This window comes from Petromyzon marinus, chromosome 26, assembly GCF_048934315.1.
Source record: "Petromyzon marinus isolate PM22_M1 ecotype Great Lakes invasive population chromosome 26, UKy_Petmar_22M1.pri1.0, whole genome shotgun sequence".
NCBI lineage: Eukaryota > Metazoa > Chordata > Hyperoartia > Petromyzontiformes > Petromyzontidae > Petromyzon > Petromyzon marinus.
The window spans coordinates 8,025,370-8,042,311 of record NC_133692.1 but is presented as its reverse complement, the minus strand read 5'-3'; the positions used below and the strand labels follow the sequence as shown (position 1 = coordinate 8,042,311).

The 16,942-nt window shown below is 44.1% G+C and overlaps 1 protein-coding gene across 1 annotated transcript in view; it reads left to right on the top strand.

The window, feature by feature from the left end:
- LOC116946041 (uncharacterized) overlaps positions 1-16,942 on the top strand; it is a 47,701-nt gene that overhangs the window by 15,000 nt on the left and 15,759 nt on the right. Inside the window, exons 22-37 of the mRNA XM_032960862.2 lie at positions 60-187; positions 875-1,027; positions 1,420-1,625; positions 2,638-2,723; positions 3,264-3,391; positions 3,983-4,117; positions 4,797-4,999; positions 6,088-6,182; positions 6,790-6,905; positions 9,013-9,134; positions 10,271-10,403; positions 11,136-11,348; positions 12,652-12,822; positions 14,067-14,210; positions 14,791-14,843; positions 16,366-16,480. Coding sequence (XP_032816753.2) covers positions 60-187; positions 875-1,027; positions 1,420-1,625; positions 2,638-2,723; positions 3,264-3,391; positions 3,983-4,117; positions 4,797-4,999; positions 6,088-6,182; positions 6,790-6,905; positions 9,013-9,134; positions 10,271-10,403; positions 11,136-11,348; positions 12,652-12,822; positions 14,067-14,210; positions 14,791-14,843; positions 16,366-16,480 — 2,201 coding nt within the window. The remainder of the gene's footprint in view (positions 1-59; positions 188-874; positions 1,028-1,419; positions 1,626-2,637; positions 2,724-3,263; positions 3,392-3,982; positions 4,118-4,796; positions 5,000-6,087; positions 6,183-6,789; positions 6,906-9,012; positions 9,135-10,270; positions 10,404-11,135; positions 11,349-12,651; positions 12,823-14,066; positions 14,211-14,790; positions 14,844-16,365; positions 16,481-16,942) is intronic.

The following is a 16,942-nucleotide window of genomic DNA, read 5'->3' as shown; positions in this document are numbered from 1 at the left end:
TACCGCATTTTCCTGAAATGACAGTACTGAACCTGATGCCATCTTGACAATTCCCACAGATGTGACAATGATGAACAAGAACTGCACACAGAACATCAACAGCTCCACGCTGCTCAACACATATTTTGGAAAATTCAGTGCCCTTGCCAATTATTCTGACTTTGAAGTTTTCCCAGCTTTTAAAGGCGTAAGTAATGTCACACACCGCATGCGTAAACCGTCCACGTATTTAAACAAAACTGATTTCATTCAATGTTAGCGTTAAGGAAAGCAACTATTTGCATTGTGGTTTTTGAATTTAGGAATGCGATGCGTTTAATTTTTCAAACACAGATCTTTTGTGTACAATGTGATAACAACTATCAAAATAGGAAAATACCTGCAGACTTGTAACAAAGAAAAAACACATCATGCAAAGGTATTCTCACAAACACCTCTAGTTTTAGTTGGTGGTCTAGACAAGGCTGAGAGTATTTTACATTAAAACTGGTGATCACATGACTTCCACTCGGTGGATACACCTTTACACGTTATTTGTTTTTGTTAATTGATCGCAAGTTAATCACTCCATATGGAATGATCCCTCCTCCACCAAAACCTCCTCAATCCTGGGATTTGATGAATTTTCATCATTTTGGGAACAAGTTACAATTCTTTAATAATTGTTTTGTTTTCTCGTGGCATTTCGTTCCGTCAATCATTTTCATTGTTTTAATTTAAAGTCTAATTTTCCTCAATTGCTTCATTTGCATAAAAGCAACATTGGCGCATACAATTGTTGAAACTCGTAAAGTGTGAATTCTTGGACGTGTGACTTAAGCACGTAGTGCGAGTGTGCAACTGATCTCATGACTGTTTCTCCCAATGGCTCTAGGCTGAAGTCCTGAACCTTCTTTCCCCTGCACAACTGGCGGACTACGCTGCCAAGCCCAACGTGCAGAATAACGCTACCCTGCTGTCGGCGATCTTCCCCAACATCAACGGCATCGACAACATGGCAACATTCGTGGATCGCTTTAACGTTGTGGTAAGTGCGTCAGGACGCGCATTAGAATTATAGTGTGGTACTGTAGAAGCTGGACACACTGGCATTGTTGACCAGAGGTCACCAGTTTGACCCCCTCTTGAAACACATTTAATCCATTGGTTATTCACTAGCTTGCCTTGATTAAATATTAATCTAAATTATAGTACTCTGATAGATTTATCCTGTACATTAGGCTGAAGCATTTCATGTCCTCGTCATTGACTCCCCACTGATGTGCAAAATGACTCCTGGATTGTCTTCCTTTCCTGCCTTTCCATAGTTGTTCCTGTCCTGTAGTGGCTTCCGAACTCTTTATAAGGCAGCGATGATGAGGAATGTGGCGAGTTGTTTTTACGTGAATTCAAGCGAGGCGTTGTTCTTGTCAACCACAGGCAAACAAGTCGTTTGAGGCCCCTGCCCAGGCCGCGGTGATGGCCGGCGTGTGGACAAAGCTGGGGCCTTCACTGGCCGCTATGCCCGACGCGGATGTGTCCACGTGGTTCAATCAAAGGCTGTCTCCTCTCATCCTGCCGGGCATCACTCCTGACATTTTGGCCACCTTTCCCACGCAGTTCAACTGCACCGTGTTCGCGAGCATGTGAGTTTCCAACGAGTTAGAGTGACTTCTCTTCCTAGTCCTGTGCACCGGTTCACAAGTACAAGCAGTTGTTATACTCGTGGACTATTGGTTTGAATTAATTTGGAGTAGATAAAAATAACATGAAACCTGAAAAGTTATTTTGATCAACATGTTAGACTAGGATTTTATTACCAGATGTTACGCCAAGATTTTCACAAGCTTTCACCAGAAGGTGATTTGCATGCTTTTAATGTACTGATGCTCCCGTGCTGTTGTGGTTAGCACTCTGGACTTGCAATCCAGAGTTCTAAGGGTTCGATTTCCTGCCACGGCAGTTGAAGTAATCGTGCAAAGTTCTTAAATCCGTTTTCCTACAGTCACCCGACACAATAATCGGCAAACCACAGTTAGCCAATCGGCAGGTTGTATTAGGTGTGGTGATGTAAAGTGTGTGTACTCCTAAGTATTCTAAGACATCGTATCAGCATCGAAGAGTAGGTCAAAATACTTTTAATAGGGGTCTGAACAAGCAATTTTAGGGCTTCATGAAATGTTACAAAAAATGTAATTGTTAATTTCCTCCTTTTTACTCGGTCGCACATATGCTGTGAAAGTACTGTATATTATAATATATTAATGCATCAGTACTTTTAGTATATATAAGTGTGTATCAATGCATCAGTACTCTTGATCAGCGTAAAATATTGGAGGGTTGGGTATTGGTGCAGCGGTTAGCACACTGCTGTATACATCCGACGAACGGCATTAAATTTCCCGCAAACTTAAGACATTTGTGTCTAATAACCTTTGTGATTGACACTGCTTGGGAAGGCCTTCATAAAGCGGTAGGTTGTCAAAAGGGCTATACATTATCATTATATAATAATGATATGATATTGTTAATAATAATAATACTGTGGCCGAAAGTGAATTAAAAAACTGTTCATAATTTGTCGTGTGATAAACTCTTGCGAGAGAGTGTCCATTTAAGCAACACATCTGTGCGCGTGTGTTCTCTTTTCCGAATCAGTGTTGGAAGTCTGGATAGTGTCTCGATCTCCAACGAGTCAAAGGTCTCAACGTACAAATGGATAATCAAATATTTGTCATCGAATGGTAAATCCGCAGCGCAAAGACATTAATTCCACTTACACCACCGGGAAGCAAGCAGTGTGTGTCAGAGAAACCTCCGAGAACTTTGGAATATAAACCACCTCGCCCTGTTTAGCAGCTGTCATTGATCATATCAGAAGACTGACAAGTAGCAAACCATGTTGACCAAGCAAACGTGGTTTGAGCGTCTTACAAAGTTTTCTATTCTTTTGTTATTTACTTACAATATATCCCTTGAGATGGAACATGTGGGTTTGAATTGAATTGTACATTTAATAACCGATGGTTGTCCGTACATATACCTTGTAGGTAATGGGTTACTTTGACCCCTGCTGCCATTAGAGGGTTATATTCCACCTATAACTGCCTGCCTTTCTTTATAAAATATATGTACACTGCTTCTATACAGCATCTTTAGATGACATCGCATTTGGACGGTATATAAACGAAATGTCTTCTGGATGTGCTTGTATTTGATACACTTTATAACTTTTCTTATTAATTCCTATTATTACTGTTATTGTGTACCTAATGTTTTTGCAGGCTCCAGCCACAGGTGTTTCACCCCTGGGAACACGACCACCCAGTGGCTGGATTCCTCCCTGCGTGGCTTCAAGAGCAACCTCATTCTACCCGACTTCCTGTCCATCCTGAACAACAACGCAAGCATCGTGCGTGATAATTCCTGCCGTTTGGCATGAGCCTTGCAATTCATGCACAATCAACTCGCAATCCATGTGAAATCCCTGCACAATCCACGTGCAATTCATGTGCAATTCCTGCACAATCCATGCAATCAATGCACAATTAATTCGCAATTCATTGATTATGTTAGGGGAGGTGCTAGGGGAGGTGCCACTTTAAATCACCTATTTATTAAGAATGGTACATTGCCATAGACGTGTGTGCACTCGCACACAAGTAAACATGCTGTACATACGCACCCAAACACGTACATGGTGATTAATATCATTACTCTGTCCGATGTATTTTCGATTAGTACCAAATGTTGTTCGGGTGTGTTTTGACGTTTCACCCCCATGTTACCGGAGTTTATTCAGTAACTGCATGGATTCAGCTTTGCTCCCGGCACCGGTTAGTACTCGGATGGCGTTAGCAAGCATAATTTAACTCCACTCGGAAAAGGCAAGATTCCTCTTTCAAGGGCGATGAAAACGCATCGGGGAGAACTACCAGCGGCACGACAGCGGAACTCTGCCGTGCAGTAAATAATGATGATTTTGCTTTGCTCCGCATCTCAGGTGCCTGCTAATGAGCTGCTTGCCCTGCTCAACGTGACGACGTTTTCCAACTACTCGGGCGCGATGACGCAGCTGTTTGACAACTACTCTCCAATCGACGTGCTGCTCGAGGCTTACAACAAGAACTTCTCGACCGTGAGTGGGAGCTCACGATGGCCACTGTCTGACAGAGGGCAGGCTCACGGATGGAACGGAAAATGAACCAGAATGCACCCCGATCACGTGTTATTATCTCGGAAGATTAACCGGGGTTGCCCTGGAATGAATGCCACAAGTTGTAAAACTTTAATATAACCCATTGGGACAAAGTATATTTTGTTAAGGTGACTCAGGTCAATGGTTGACTAGAATTTCTGAAAAGAAATGCAATTTTTTTGCGAACAATGTTCAATCATTGACCAGTGCTGCATCAACCAATGATGATGTTCAAAATATCACAGCAGCGTTGAAAGCATATGAAATAAATTTCTGACATCGAATGCTCATCAAATTCTTCCAGTCTTAAATAAATATTCTGAAAATGGTGACCTTTAAAATACACTGAAATTGATAACGACTTGGGTACAGGGGTCACTCAGCAATGGTGAGGGATGGGGGGGGGGGGGCAACACACAAAAGAGAGCCCCACAACCAGACTTCTTTTTGTCGCTAATCAATAATGAGATCCCAACATAGCATTCTGCCCTGGGCCTCCAGGAACCTCTGGGTGGTTCTCCTTGCGGAGGCTTTCATCCAACAGTGGATTGATCATGGCCGAGGATGATAATAACCATGTTTCACGTGCTCGTCCTGTCCTCCTCTTGGTTGTCAACAGTCGTACAACTCACTCAATGGCGCGGTGAAGAGCGCGGTGGTGACCTCGGCGTTCGGCAGGTTTGGGAAAGAGCTCAAACTCAGCCCCAACAACGTGACGTCCACAAGGTGGTTCTCGACGTACATGCCCATGTTCCTGCCGGATGTGAACAAAGACGCGCTGGCTTTGGTCTCCCTAAGCGACTGCAGCATCTACGCCTCTGCGTGAGTGGATTTGCACCAGGGGCACAGAGGCACAGTGGAAGTTTGGGGTGTCCTTCTCGCGAACGGTTCCCATTGTGTTACAGTAGTTGGTTATGTAATAGATTCCCAGTCCGTGATGCATCTCGTGCTAATCCTAAGCAGATTATACGAGAGTGAATGAGGTCGCTGTAGCTAACCATTCTCTTTGATATTTAATGAGGTCATTTTAGCTAACGGATCTCTATGAGAGTGAATGAGGTTGCTTTAGTTCGCAGATCTCTATGAGAGTGAATGAGGTTGCTTTAGTTCACAGATCTCTGTGAGAGTGAATGAGGTTGTTTTAGTTCACAGATCTCTATGAGAGTGAATGAGGTTGCTTTATTTCACAGATCTCTATGAGAGTGAATGAGGTTGCTTTAGTTCACAGATCTCTATGAGAGTGAATGAGGTTGCTTTAGTTCACAGATCTCTATGAGAGTGAATGAGGTTGCTTTAGTTCACAGATCTCTATGAGAGTGAATGAGGTTGCTTTAGTTCACAGATCTCTGTGAGAGTGAATGAGGTTGCTTTAGTTCACAGATCTCTGTGAGAGTGAATGAGGTTGCTTTAGTTCACAGCTCTCTGTGAGAGTGAATGGATGTCGCTTTAGCTCACAAATCTCTATGCAGTGGAGGCATATGACCAAATTACCCAGAATGCACCTGACCTCGTGTGTGACTTCTACACAGTGTGCATGAAACAGGTGTAGCAGGCTTTGTAGGCAGGAGAGTGCAGTGTAGCAAAACATTTTTCCATTCTGCACACTTTCCCCCACCTTTGCAAAAGCCGCACTGACCAGCATAGTGAAGTATGGTTAAATATCGCTCTTGGTCAACAATGGAATGGGGAGCCCCTCATCCAGCAGTGGATTGACAAAATGGATGGACAATATACTGACAGTGAGAGGCTGGAGGGTGTTTGTTTTATATAATTCACTGTTGTGTTTCGGATATTGTTGCTACCCAACCCAATTAATTATTTTATAATGTGCAATGTAGTTTTCTCATTAATTGTCTGGTAGATTTGCACCGATGAAGCAATGCTCCCATGTGGTTTTTTTTACCTTTCAGTGTGGATCCATTTAAAAACATCTACCCCAAATTGACGTTGGACAATAGGATAGCTGTGCATGATTGGCTGGTTGCCAATCTCAACAGTACGAACGGTGAGTGAGATTTCTCGGCCTTAATAGTGCCATCATTAGACCTCCTTTGCCAGTACCAAAATATAATAATAGGGTTTTTCCACTTTTTTTCTGGCAACAAAACTGAAATCTTTTTACAAGGAATCATGTCTGCATTAACCACGATACTTGTGGTCAAAATGCAAACAAAAAACATACTATGATAATATATGCATTGTCCGTGATTGGTCCTGGTGTGGACCAATCAGTTTCAAGGACAATGCATATATTATCAGTGTTTTTTGTTTGCATTTTGACCACAAGTATTGTGGTTAAGGCACACATGATTCCGTTGTAAAAGGTTTCAGTTTTGTTGCCAGAAAAAGTGGGAAAAACCCTATCATTATTATTATTTTATTAATCATGTCAATTAAATTGTGTTACAAATGCATGAAAAAACACGTGTCAACAAAACACATACTTTTTTGACAGCCATTTACAAATCCACGAATGCATAAAGGCTTCTTCATACCACGTTTGAGGATGTTGAGGTGTATTTTCCTCCCACAACAAAGTACTGTTGTCAATGCCAATGATGACGTTGCTTCAATTGATCTTTGTTTCGTCTTCTTTCACCTTTGTCGAATAGCATCCAGACCGCCGTGCTTCGTGGGAAAGAACAGCTGGCTCACGGACAACCTGCAGCAGTACTTCCTGCTGACGAACAAAGCTGAGCTGGAGATGCTGGTCACCAATAACAGTCAGGTAACACTCCGTCCGATGAACACGACATCCAGTGGGCGCGGACGTCTGCGTGTTCATAATGTAGCGCGGGAGGAGACATTGACGCGGACGGAGTGCCTTCAAGCTACACGTTAGGGCTTGAAGAAGGTAAAGTAGGTCTCATCATGACGTGTTTCCTCCTGAAACGAGAAACGTGAAACGGTGAAGGTGCAACCCTGGAATAGTTTGGTCACGCCACTGCAAGCAGGAGGGGTTCTCACGGAGGGAGCTCTAGAGAGCTGCGCTCCACGGTGTGTTGGTTTTACTGGTAGGAACGAAGTTGTAAACTGAGTGTACCAGCCTGCAATAGATTAATGTGTCCGTCCGTCCCCTTTCAATACTTGAACGAAGTGAAATCTCGTGCTGTTGGGTGTAAAATCAGCAATAGACAGCGCAGAGACTTGTCCTACCAGCCCACCCTGCAGGGACCTGTTTGTGGGAGTACACACACTTTATGTTTACACCATCTCATCCCCCCCCCTTAATTACGGATAATATTGGTCGCGAAAGCCTCCGTGTTTGAAACCAACACTTTACTCTTCCATTACTTGACTGCAATTTACCCATTTTTTTTCTGCTGGGTGGATAGAGGCGGGGGGGGGGGTTAATACACTTGCACCACTGTCTGATAAGCGTGCCAAGATAATGAACTGGCGATGTCTGCATTGCATGTCCAGGGTGCTACCTTATTACTCCACGGGAGAATACCCCTTATCATCTTGTTACGTGAATCTGAAATGGTACAAAGGTTATTTGACCCAAAAAAATGCATCATGTGTGTTGCTTTTCATGTGATGCATACATTTAGTAGGACTTTCAAATATTCTCGGCGGGTCATACAATAACAAAGACACACCTATAAGGCAAACAAAGAGCATGCGTGTCGACTGAGTATAAAGATGCTCCTTGCAGTTGCAGTAAAAGAAGTTACTGAGCGTGGTAAAATTAGAAACACGGTGTTGCCAGACACTTGCAGTGACGTACAAATATTATTTGCGAGCAGTTTCAAAGCTGTAGTCCTCTTGTCGCCGTGGGCTGTGTGTTCCCGCCACCCTTCCAATACATACCTGAAAATGGAAACGTGACTCGTTCCATCTGAGAATAGGTTTTCCCCTTCTTTTTCTGGCAATTAAACAGCTGTGTTAAGATGTTAAAACACCAAACTGAGACATTTTACAAGGAATCATGTCTGCATTAAGCACAATACTTGTGGTCAGAATGCAAACAAAAAACGTACTCTGATGATATGATGCATTGTCTTTGAAACTGATTGGTCCACACCACAGACAGCTTTCTTTTGAGCCTCGTCTCAAAACGGTGTTAGACCAGAGGACGCCAAAAGGCGTACAGCACAAATACAATGCACTATTAGAGTAACGCCTGTTTTGTTGCCAGAAAAGAAAGGGGAAAACCTATTCTCGTTCAATCTGTTTGTCGATGTTGGAAGGTCACGATAATGCTTCTAAAGATGACCCAATGTAGATGAAACGTAAGTACAGCATGGTGCTGCTATGACAGACTTCATCACAGATCGGCCAAATTGATCAAAGGGTCGTTATTGTCGATAGCATGGTTGTTCTTCTTTGGTTCTTTCGGTAAAGTCACGTAGATTGAGAATAAAATAATAAATTGATAAAATAAAATAACACAATAATATTCTCACGACGTTTCGGCCACAACACAAGCGGCCTTCATCAGGTGAAGGGACGAGACTGTCTGGTAGGACAGTGCTGGAGTGAAAGAACCACATTCAGATCACGACTTTTAAGCTGTGTGAGAGAGATGCTTAAAGGTCGTGATCTGAACGTGGTTCTTTCACTCCAGCGCTGTCCTACCAGACAGTCTCGTCCCTTCACCTGATGAAGGCCGCTTGTGTTGTGGCCGAAACGTCGTGAGAATATTATTGTGTTATTTTATTTTATCAATTTATTATTTTATTCTCATTCTACGTGACTTTACCGAAAGAACCAAAGAAGATGAATCATTGCAGTTACGAAAGCTTTAAATCGAAGCATGGTTGTTGTTTTTGTATTTAATGCATTACAGAATCCGTGCACATTCCTGATTTGTCTTCCTTGTTTCTGTGCAGCTGGTGGAGTTCTTAATCCATCAGAGCACCCTGGACCAACTCGCAAATGCAAACAACCTGACCACTGACATGATGAATTACCTGGTGCAGCAAATGCATGCGGGAAAGATAAATTTGACAAGGTGAGTTTTGTCTATAAGCCATGCTACCGTCATGTCCTCCTGTGATCAAGTCAACCTGAATATAATAAATCTCCCCCAGGTCTCAGTAGCTAAGCAGGTTGGTGCTTGGTTAGCACTTGGATAGGAGACTGCTTGGGACTAGTGTGTGTAGCAGATCAAGCCTACAAGATTTTCAGAAACTGTTGGCAGGACAGCATTTGATTCTTGAGTTAACCTATATTTTGATTTCCAGTTTCATCCCCTGATATGTGTCGGTTTTCTCCAGCTACTCTGGTTTGCTCCCGAATGCAAAACACACTCATTTATGAAATTGGCCAAATTTCCCAATGCAGGAACCTCATGTCACCTCCGTCTTAAGACTCAGTGGAGTTCTCCTGCAATTAAATAAAATCCATTAACATGTAAAGGTTGACCACAGCCCAATGCCTTCGAAGCAAACGTATCAAAATTGTGACCCTAAATTGTGACTTCATGAAATTTCAGTGTGTGGGGGAGGCGGGGGGGGGGGGGGCGGGGTTTAAACCGGAATAAAAATCATGCTTATGCATGGATTCTGTAACGATTACAACACGTGTTTGTCCCCCGAAAATTATTTATTTGGCAATAAAAACGCAACCTCCTGAGCCGAACGGGAGGAGTTCACACGGCTCGTGATGCACGGCCGTCATGAGCAGTAGGTGTGACGTTGTCATCGAAGGGTGGAGCTCGCCGAAAATGCATGACATCGCATTGGCCGAAAAATAATAATCGATATAGTGCTGTTTTCTTTTTTTTACTCCATGTCTTTGGCAAAACCCTCGGAAAAATGAATCCAGTTTTCTGTAGAATGAGTTCCTAGCAGCAACACAACATTTTCCTCATGCTCAAGTCATATTGCATCATGTCTATGAGAGTAATTACCGTCACCTGCCCCCTAGCCCCCCGATCACACTACCTAACAGACGGACAGAGCTAAAGCACGAATGCTTTCAACCTTAGATAAAAAATAATTGATATTTGAGACAAATCACGAATCTGAATCCTAGGAAAACATCAAATTGCCATCGGGTTGAGTTGATGCTACCCTAGCTAACAGCACTTTCTTGCCAGCAGTCACTGTTAACGTGGGATGTTTGTGTGCTCGTGTGCATTTCCAGTGTGCCAAATCCGCTCCTGTGCTCGTACGTGGTAGCATACAGCTCTGAACTCACCGCGGACAATTCGAATGTGTTGCTGGGAAATCTCACGGCATGCGAAGTATCCTTGCCAAACACAAAGGACAAGGACAAGGTAAAACAAATCTAACACGTGCTCTTTGGTTCTTTCGGTAAAGTCACGTAGGCAGACATTTTTTATATCACGACGTTTCGATCGCAACGCAAGCGGTCGTCCTCAAGCGGAAAAAAATAACCTAGCAGTGGTACTGCTGAACCAGGAAGAACACAGCGAGAGAGCTGTTACAACAAGAGGTTATATATATATGTCGGCGAAGTGCATATCACACACCACTAACATTTTGGCCATGAGGCTCAGAGGTCAGAGCACTCCGGCTGGCATTGCTGATATCATGGAGTTCAAATCCAGGATCTTGGTAGTCGTGATAAACCGGCGTGGTCACGTGTAGTGAGTTTATGGTCTCAGCCGGCCACTGTTCACTCTTTTTTCCCTATTTTTGTATGCATAATTTGGCTAAATTCCAGTTCTCATAATCGATCGCCAGTTTTAGTGTCACGTGATGGACATTACTCGCGCATGCAAAGAGGGTGAGAGTGTGTTGATCCCTCGACTGTGTGAACAAGAGGTTAGTTGAAGGGATCTCAGGGGTAGCTCTGTGACATCTGCTTCCTTGAGGCATTCTCGAACACAAAGCGATGCATTTCATAATGTGGGATAAATTTATGATTTAATGAAGTTACATTTTTTTTAATATACTCTTTCTTTTTTGTTTTCCAAAAACCAAAACGTCACTCCCCGGGTCATGTCCTGTCTGTGTCTCCCTGGCTGCCGTGCGCGCGTGTGCAGCTGCACGTGATAATTGTGAGCAAATTAACGAACTATACGTCGGATGTGATCAAGAGCCTGGGGGGCGCCGTCGTTGCAGTTCCATTCTCTGACATCGACAAGAAATTTACATCCGGCATGGTCCTGGACACTTTGCCGCAACTCGGAAGTCAGTCGGGCTGGAGTCTGGGACAGACACGCAAACTCCTCATGAAGCTGGGCGACCAATATGCAGTGAGTACCCAAAAGGGATTAGACCAAAGCTTTTACACCCACGGCATGTCAACCGTATCCTTTCGTGAACCAGGAGATAAAACAATGCATTACTACAATGAGAGTCAGAAAGAGGAATATGTGGATGAAACAACATACAGAGGTTAATGGCATGTATGTATGTTGAACGTCTTTCGCGCTGAGCTTTCAAACTAGATTTAAAAGTGCATAGCTCCAGTGGCTTCCTAATATCGGAAGGAAGAGCATTCCAGACGGCCGCAGAAGCGCGTTTGAAAGCAGCGTGACGCGATAACCATCTTTGTTTGCTGATTATCCAAAAGCCGCTACGAGGATGACCGGAGTTCGTGGTTTATGTTCCTTGACGAAACCTGCAAGGCATTGTGGTTAATTTGTGGTAAGCGTTTTGTGTGTAATGAGTGCAACCTTATCATCCAACCTGTTAAGGAAAATAATTGGGTTTGGGTAGGGCATGTCATGGCTGGAAGGAGGGCTGGCCGATGGTCAAGAATTATAGCGGAGTGGCAAACGAGGAATGGTACACACCCGTAAGTACATCCACCAAGGAGATGGAGTGATGAACTCGGTTCGTGTGCTGGATGAATTGTTCCATTGCAAGATCATGAGGGGTGGTGATGGCTTGTGGGTTGGGGGGGGAGTTGGTGGGCTTTATCCAGAAGTGTAGACAATCAAGCGATAGTATCGCGGTTAGCGCACTGCGCTACGAACCCAGCTACCCAAGTTCAATTCCTGCTCATGGCCAACCCCAGCAATGATTATCTGAACCGGTCCTGGGCCTCGCCTTGGTTGATTTCGCTTTAAATTAGTATCTGGTGTGGTGTGTAAAAACATCGGCACAAGGAAATAAAGGCCACCGGATGTGGTGTTGGCCACCGATGCTCTCGTTTGCTGTGCCGGCCATCGTAGGTGCTCAGTTCAAGACTACACGAGGGGATATTTTTCTTCGTGTGTGCATCCACACATGTGGGGAGCAGTGGTGAAAGGGTGAATGCCCTACAATACAAAGCAAGGAACCTGAATTGAATTCCAAGCCACCCCTAATATCCGTAACTAGAGATATCAGTTCTAGACCTGTCCAAGGTCGATTCAACCTTGAAAGCAATACCTAGTGCTGTGTTTAATTTGCAGCACTGGGGAAACAAAGGTAGCTGGGCATGGTCACGCCACAAGCTTTTCGTGTGCTGTGCTGGCCTTGTTAGCCGCTTGGTGGCAGCACTCTCCCCATCACTTTCTGTCGTGCATAAGGTGAGGCGCCTTTACCTTTGTGACCGTGTGTCCCGTGCAGGTGAACAGTTCCAAAAGCTTGGAAGGCCTGGGGACCCTGGTGTCTGGAGTTTCCAGCGACACCTTCAAAAGAATGGACGCTGACCAGCTGAAAAACTACATGATCAATTCCAACATGAGTGTCAACATCCAGACCTTGCCACCCGGCATTCAGTCGGTCATTGTCAGCAAGGTCAGTGCGGCAAATCTCACCCGTAGTTTCACCACCACCACACGACAAAAACAGGTCCTGAGCAAATCTAATAAGAAAAGTTTTGCCTATGTTCAAACACCAAATAGATTCCTTTTGCAAGGCATCAAGTCTGCATAATGAACACATGCTTGTGACAAAGCATGCACACAACAAGCATGCTCAGAGAATGTACACATTGTCTTTGAAACGGATTGGCCTACACCAGAGACGGCTTTCTTCATGGCCTAGTCTGACCATGTAGACCAGACAACCCTAAAAGGCGAACCGTACAAAGGCAATGCAATTATTAGCGCATTTATAGCTCGGATAGGGCAGTTATATCTATGATACTTTTTTGCCAATATCAACAATAAGAATGGGTTTTTTTCCTTTTCTGGAAACAAATCAGGCATTGAGATGTCCCATACATACCTGAGCAAACCGTGACAGCACAGGGTTAAATATCACGAACAGAAAATACCATGAACAGCAACAACGGTTCAATAGTGCTAAGGGTGAGATGGAGGGTTTAAGCAAATTCACGCCGCACCTCGAAATGGAATGCACACAGTCTTGCTTTGGACTGACAACTCAAAAGAGTCAAACTTATTTTAAACAGCAGCAGCACAATCGTACTCCAGTTTCACCCTTGTTCGGAGTCATCGGTGGAGTTGTAGCCATCATTGCCTCTTGCTACCTTGTTCCTTGGGGACTTTGTGTCCTCAAATCAATCACTGTGTATCACACGTGCCTTTCCTTTGTAACAAAAGCTCGTAATGAATGACTATAACCCAATTAGGATGCGTCTATCATAAATTAATAACGGGTGCATTTTTATTGGGGTTAATGTTAATTCAGATATTTAACCTGTAAAAATCACCTTGGGATGGAACGTCTTGTTTGGGAGGTTGTCCATGCAGGGCGTCTAGCGCCACATGCACAAAAAACCACAATGCAACGAAGTGTACACAGACATTTTGAAATCTATAACGTGTAGAGTCGACGTTTGTACAATGTCGGATACAATTACAATCAGGAGCAGAGAAACAAGACCACCAAGGCACCCCCACATGAGCATCACACCGCAGTCACACACATGAATAAGTGGTGCAACACCGCCGGCTCGTAGAGACATTTTTCTTCAGCTGAAACAGTCGCACATGGTGTGCATGTGTGTTTTTATGAAAGGTTTAATCGGTTGAGACTGGTGGCACTTGTTTTATTTTTTGTTGTTGTTGTTGCAGTTGCTTGTTGACAAAAATATGACCATCGAATATATCAATCGACTGCCTCCGTCTACTGTGACACAAATTCCACCCGAAAGCCTGAGATCTTTGACCAATAAAAGTCTCAGTATCTTCTCAAAAGGACAGTGGACTGACAGCCAGGTGAGATAAATCGCACACAACCTGCGTTGCAACCTTCACCTTACCACTTCAGCAATTGGGCCCGTGCAAGTGTCCCCCTGGATCATATTAGCTCTTGAGTCCAGTCACGTTTATCAGCAGCCCTTAGCCAGTGGTGGAAATTCCACATTTCCGTGGTGAGAGTGAGTGTATTAGCATAAAAACCCAACTGCTAACTCCCCGCAAAGGTGGTACATATTGCATTGACCTCAGAGAGATCTGAAATTTCCCCAAGGACAAATTCACCCAGCATGCACCTGATTTCATTGTATTCCAAAAGCTAGGCAGGGTTGAGCGTGGTTCTGAAATAGCATGGGAGAATGTTGGATAATATCCGGTGGCATAGGATATGGTAGTGCAGCAGTACATGCTTTCATCTATCTGTGCAACGATTTTAATATTATCTCCTCATCTGTGGGTATTCTCTGGTACTCCTTTCACAAGTTGAAAGTCACATAACAGCATGAATGAACTCTCTGCAAAGTAACATTTAAACATTGATTTAAATAATATGGACACGTGCACAAATGTCATATTTGTTTGCTTCATTTTTCTCTTTCAGGCTGTGATTCTGTTGGACGAATTGAAAGATAATAATATTGCATCTATCATTACGTAAGTGTGTTTGTCCCATGTCTGTTGACGTCACATGGGTTTAATTGGGCAGATCCAACACATATTTAGACCCATCATCATCATCAATGGCCATGGCAAATCCACTCCTGGATGAAGGGGCTCCCTAAGCCACTGCCAATCACCCACGGTCCTTTGACGTAACAATTTTTGCTCGGAGCATCGCCAAATTAGACGAACTTACATTGCAATGCTATTGAATGAAGAGGAAGTAGTGGCCCAGTGGTGAGAGAACTGCACCGTGAACCTGGCGACGCGAGTTTGATTTGAATGCCCATCCAATGCCCCACCCCCTTCGGCAAATCTGCACTAACCAACAGGGGTATGTATGGTCATACAAACCCCATGATTGACATGGCAAGAGGCGTTATTTATCCAGCAGTGGATTCACAAATGGTTTATATTATAATAACGATATATATAAAAAATTTTTACGTGATTTTGTCCCCCTCCCCCCCCCTCGACCAACCCCCTCTGTCGTGAAGAAAGAGACTTTGTCCAATATCACCCATATCAGTGGCGAATTTCTAATTCAACTCCCCAGCGCCTTTCCCAGGTCCTCTCAGCCTTAATGGAGTGCCAGGTGCCGTATGTGCACATCCGCAATAGGGAGATGAAGACAGCTTGGCATGGTGTCGGCCACACCACCCCTCGCACGCTAGGCCATTGGCACTCGCTAACGGCACTTGCCCTGTACAGAGTTACGGTCATTTGCGTCTGTTAAATATTGTGCGCATTACAGATTGCATCATCGTTAATCTTAGTATTACTGACCTTTTGCCCGTCCAAGGACGGGTGTATTGCAGTGGATCTGAAACTTGCTAGCGAAAATCGGACCGCGACGTGATATATTCATTGCATCAATTCGTGTGCAGTTTGTAAGGGCGCGGTGACACAGACCTATTTAATTTTAAGGTTATAATCCCTTGTTCATCACGACGTCTTTTTTACTTCTCTGTCTCAACAACAGCGTCACGGAGATCACGTGACGAGAGGGTTCTGCCTTTGTAGTGAGGGTTGTCAGCTGACGCCGAGGAGGGGGGAGGAGGCGCCTTGCCCCCCCCATGTGGAGTGACGTCAGCCACTAATTATTATGAATAGGGATGGTGTCCATTTGGAGGACGTCACCTTATAATGATTATTAATGAGGGGGGCTGTTCGATGTGGAGTGACGTCACTTGTTCATGATTATTAGTGGGGGGGGGGGGGAGTACTCCATATTGAGTGACGTCACCCGCTCATGATTATGAATGAGGAGGGGTGGGGGGGGTATCCATTTGGAGGACGTCACCTGCTCATGAATATTAATGGTGGGGGGCTGGTCGATGTGGAGTGACGTCACGAGCGTTAAGGACAGACATTCCTGGGTGATTATAGTAGGTATTATCGTTAAAGACCTTGTGTATAGGCCATGCAGCAGTTGTTTGTGTTTGGCCATTATTTATGGTTTGTCATTGTGGTTTGTCATAATTGTGGTGTTACGCCCTGTTTGTTGAACTGACAGGACAGCACCCAACCTGCTGCCAGGGTTTTCGTGTGGACAACTCAAAGCATCTGATAACGTGAAGGACTTCCTGAATACAGTTACCACTGTCAAAGGCCAACTGACCGGATCCCAGGTGTTTATGATAATTCATGAGAAAAACACATGGGCACAGTCACCGACCTTTCATCCCACGTGGACCTCGTCTGTAATTATGATCGAATAATGTCGCAGGACTTCCGATCACGCTGGCGGAGACGCAGAAGGGAAACGTGGACGTTGCCCGGTGTTGGATTCGATATCATGTTTACAGAATAATTATTTCCATGACGTGTTGTGGCTCATCGGTAGAATTGCCACCTCGCTGAGACATAATAAAACTAGAACAATATTATGGGAAGAAGCAGAAGAATGTTTCGCAAATATCGGAAGAGGGGAGAACTACACTTGTGTTGAGTTGCGGATTATTACTGCTTGTCTGATAAAAAAAAAATGGGACTTTTAATGTCCTGGGAAGATTGACAGATTTCCCAGTGCAGGTGGTAACCCTACATATTTTAACTTTAATAAGCAATGAATGTCAACGGCGGCGAGGAGA